This window comes from Aristolochia californica, unplaced genomic scaffold (assembly GCF_029961685.1).
Source record: "Aristolochia californica isolate CCGP_79_NKW_82.1479 unplaced genomic scaffold, dmAriCali1.0.hap1 SCAF_13, whole genome shotgun sequence".
Classification (NCBI taxonomy): domain Eukaryota; kingdom Viridiplantae; phylum Streptophyta; class Magnoliopsida; order Piperales; family Aristolochiaceae; genus Aristolochia; species Aristolochia californica.
Window position 1 is genome coordinate 10,088,893 of NW_027181804.1, and position 3,426 is coordinate 10,092,318.

Genomic DNA, 3,426 nt, shown 5'->3' on the forward strand with positions numbered 1-3,426 from the left:
GCCCGATGTTTTTCCATGTAGTAGTTCTCCAGCATCTCGTCCATACTTGGAACATCATTCAAATTTAGGTAAGGATTTCTAGTAGATATGCATTTTCAGGAAAAATGGGGTACTAATAAAACCAGGAAATGTATTTATGCCTGGAAATATTTTTCAAGTTTTTTCTATAAAATGCACTAATAGGGCCTAAGTGATTTGTACTTCATTTTTGTTGGAGGCAACAGAAAGATTGAAATGAGGTTCTTCAAGCTCGTGTGAATGAACAAGCGTACTTAACAAAATATTAAAAAATATTTTTCTGGGAATCGGTCTATGTATAACTTATATAGTATACGTGGGAGTTCATTAGCAACATTACTATTTACTTGGGTGACAAAAGGATTCAAGTACTTATATTGAGTTCATATTTATGGCTTCCATGGAGTTGCAGAGGGTTTTTTTTTTTTTTTTTTTATCATAAAAGAGCTCTATGGGAACCACTCACGCCAGGAGACCACTCTCAAGCAATTACTCCCCTGACATAGGCAAAGGGTTATCCTCTACCTTCCTACTACCTTCCTATAACAGTAGGAGCTTTCATGATTAAGAAAAAAAGTCAGATTGTAAACAAAAATTGCACACTCTATTGTTTCAGTACAACTGCAATGGAGATTATGATCCATCGAGAAGAAATTAGTCACGAATTCCTCAAATTATCTTTAAGATTAAATTAGTTTATTCCCTCAAAACAAAATTGGAAATAGATTATCTGGTACTCGAAAGATCATAACACTTACTCCAGTACGAGTAGGGCGAAACTAAATGAGGGCCCTGACTCCCAGCTGCTGCATTTCTCTGAGCCTCCAGATAGGGTAGTATGCCCCTTCTCCGAGCTCTTCCGGAGCAACTTGCTGCATAGCCCATGCATAATATACAGTGTGTATTGTATCCTGGACAAAAAGTGCCAACAGTTTCTCAGCTCCTAAAACTAGTATGTGTAAATGCAGAACAAGATTTATGTTTATATACCTGTCCACCCTCCCTCACTAAACCATCTCTGTCGCGCACACAGTAGATCTGCTGTGTTTGGAACTGCAGCAATTTGGAAGATGGGATATATGTCAAAGATAAGCTCCCAGTCTTGCTTAGAATGCGTTAAGACAGAATCAAGCATAAATAAAATGCTCACAGCTACTATTATGATCGGACTGTCTCCCATTAGTTTGGTTTCTCTAACTTCAACGTCTGATATATGTAAAATCTACATCACCAAAATCTAACTTCAACGTCTCATTTTAAGCAAAATATCACCCTAGGAGCCCATTCCCAGTAAAACTACCTTGTTATCAAAAGAGATGTTGTTGCTTTCGTAAGCTTTGCGCTCTGCTGCACATCTCTCAATCACTTCTCGGCTACAGTGCGTCAATGTTGCCTGCAAACATGTAAAATTTCTTTGAAATCTCTAGAAGGGATCCCAATGAAATCAAATTACTACAGAAAGAATTTGAGAAGAACTACTTCAATTTCATCCTTAAAAGTTTGTGTTTACCTTCAAATAAGCAGTAACTGTAGGCTTAATCATTTCCTGCACCTCAGTAACAAACTCCGGTAAAGAAAAAGACATCACACAAAGCCCCATTGAATTAAAAAAGGTCACTAAGTTCAAATATAAAGAATAAGAAATCTTGTGATAAGACGTATTTCCTTAAAAGATAATGCAGCTGCTGTTTCTCCAAAAACAGTTTCATTCAAGCTGCCAAAAGCAAGCCAGGCAACATTAGTATTTACAGTAACAAGTCAAGCAATAAGAAGAAGATGAAGAAGAACCATACTCTTGAATTTTGTGAACTACTGGATTATCACTTGTCTCCCATCTCTCTCGCACGTCCTCGGCTATCTGTCAACCAAATAATAAGGTTCACAATAAACAACAAAATACCACACTTATTCTCAATTTAATAGGCAAAACTAAAAATATTCACCTCCTGGCCCTTTGTCACAACTGGTTCACTAAAACCGCTTATGCGCTTATAAGCAGGGTGGCCTTGCATCTGCAAAGAAAAAGGCAAATATAAATTGAAGTAAAGTAGAAATTAACTGAAAAGTTCACACCGTCCTGTTAGACTCAACAAAAGTTAAACTGGATTTACATGCCCTTACCTTTTCTTTGAGCGTTTCCCACTTCTTTCTCCAGGGTGATACCTTTTTTGGTACCACCACCATATCAGTTTTTGTACTCGTGCCTTCTTTGGATGTAGAAGCAGAAGGCCCAGGATATCGTCTTCTCTTATTTGGTTTACCACTCAGTTCATCTTTCACTATATCATAACCCATCTTTGCCAACTCAACGACTTTAACATCCCTCATTTTTTGAAAAACCGAAGAAACACTTGGAGGAAGAGAAGAAAAATTTGACTTAAATCTGTCATACAGTGTTTCGGAACTTTCGGCTGAATCCTTATTGCTGCTGGAAGGCCTGTATTCTGAGAATTGCCTGGTTCAGTTGTGGAATGCCTTCCACCTCTTGCTTCTGCATGGGAAGTAATACCAGGGGAATCTGAGTTATCTTGCTTGCCAAATCCAAAGGTCTCTTTCACCTAAATTACGGTTAAGAAAGTTTAGAGCAAAAAGACAAGAAAAAACATTCAAAGGAATCGGTAGTCATAAACTTAAATGAAAATATTTAAGCTCACCTCCACAGCACTGACTGATAATTTCTCTTTCACATTAGCAGAAACCTGCGGTTCAAAATGAAGATATCTGAGCATAACAGAAGTGGAAACAATCTTGGAATGCAATACCAGCTCTTTCGAAAACAACTAACCCAGTAAACACCTCAGGCTATTTGATAATTAGAGAAACACATGTTTTCACTTCGACGAGCAACATTAAGATGAGTATACATAGTCCAGCCGGAGAAACTTTTGGACCACATGCATTCACTCAGAAGCTTTCAAACAGAGAGCATGGATTGCAACTAAAAGCATGACACTGGTAAAGCCAACTCAACCAATGCATCCCTATTATAGCCCCAGATGGTATGTACCCTCCTCACAAGACCATACCACAGAAGTAACCACCAAATGAAAATGTCAGACCCAAATAAGAAGACTAGAAGAAAATTCCAGACATGGTAGACTTACTTTCCTTAGCCTCAGCTTTAGTCCAAACACCATCAACATGCTTGTACAGCTGCTCAGTTGTCTGCTTCGTTCTGCATATTCGCCAGGTCACCATCTCTCCAAAATCAGGCCTCCTGTCTTGACATACAGCAGTATGTTTGGTGAAAACCTCCAGAGCCAACCTCCCGTTGACGTCCAAGAGGGAAAAAAAAAACGAACAGAATCTCTTTGTTAATGAAATTTCTCTGTTTTTTCTTTCTGAAATTCGGCAACTACCTTACTTCTCTGAACTCTCCATCTTTAAAGGATTACATCTGAAAATTAG

The 3,426-nt window shown here is 38.3% G+C and overlaps 1 protein-coding gene across 1 annotated transcript; it reads right to left on the reverse strand.

Moving 5' to 3' along the window:
- Positions 1-797: 797 nt before the first annotated feature.
- On the reverse strand, positions 798-3,216 carry LOC137947639 (mitochondrial import inner membrane translocase subunit TIM44-2-like). The gene is made up of 11 exons (XM_068793435.1): positions 3,123-3,216; positions 2,939-3,029; positions 2,673-2,739; positions 2,411-2,576; positions 2,140-2,297; positions 1,962-2,030; positions 1,768-1,876; positions 1,529-1,635; positions 1,319-1,411; positions 1,009-1,071; positions 798-929 (listed from the first exon to the last, which is right to left on the reverse strand). The coding sequence occupies exons 1-11, from the start codon at positions 3,214-3,216 to the stop codon at positions 798-800; spliced, it is 1,149 nt and encodes a 382-aa protein (XP_068649536.1).
- Between the last annotated feature and the right edge of the window lie 210 nt (positions 3,217-3,426).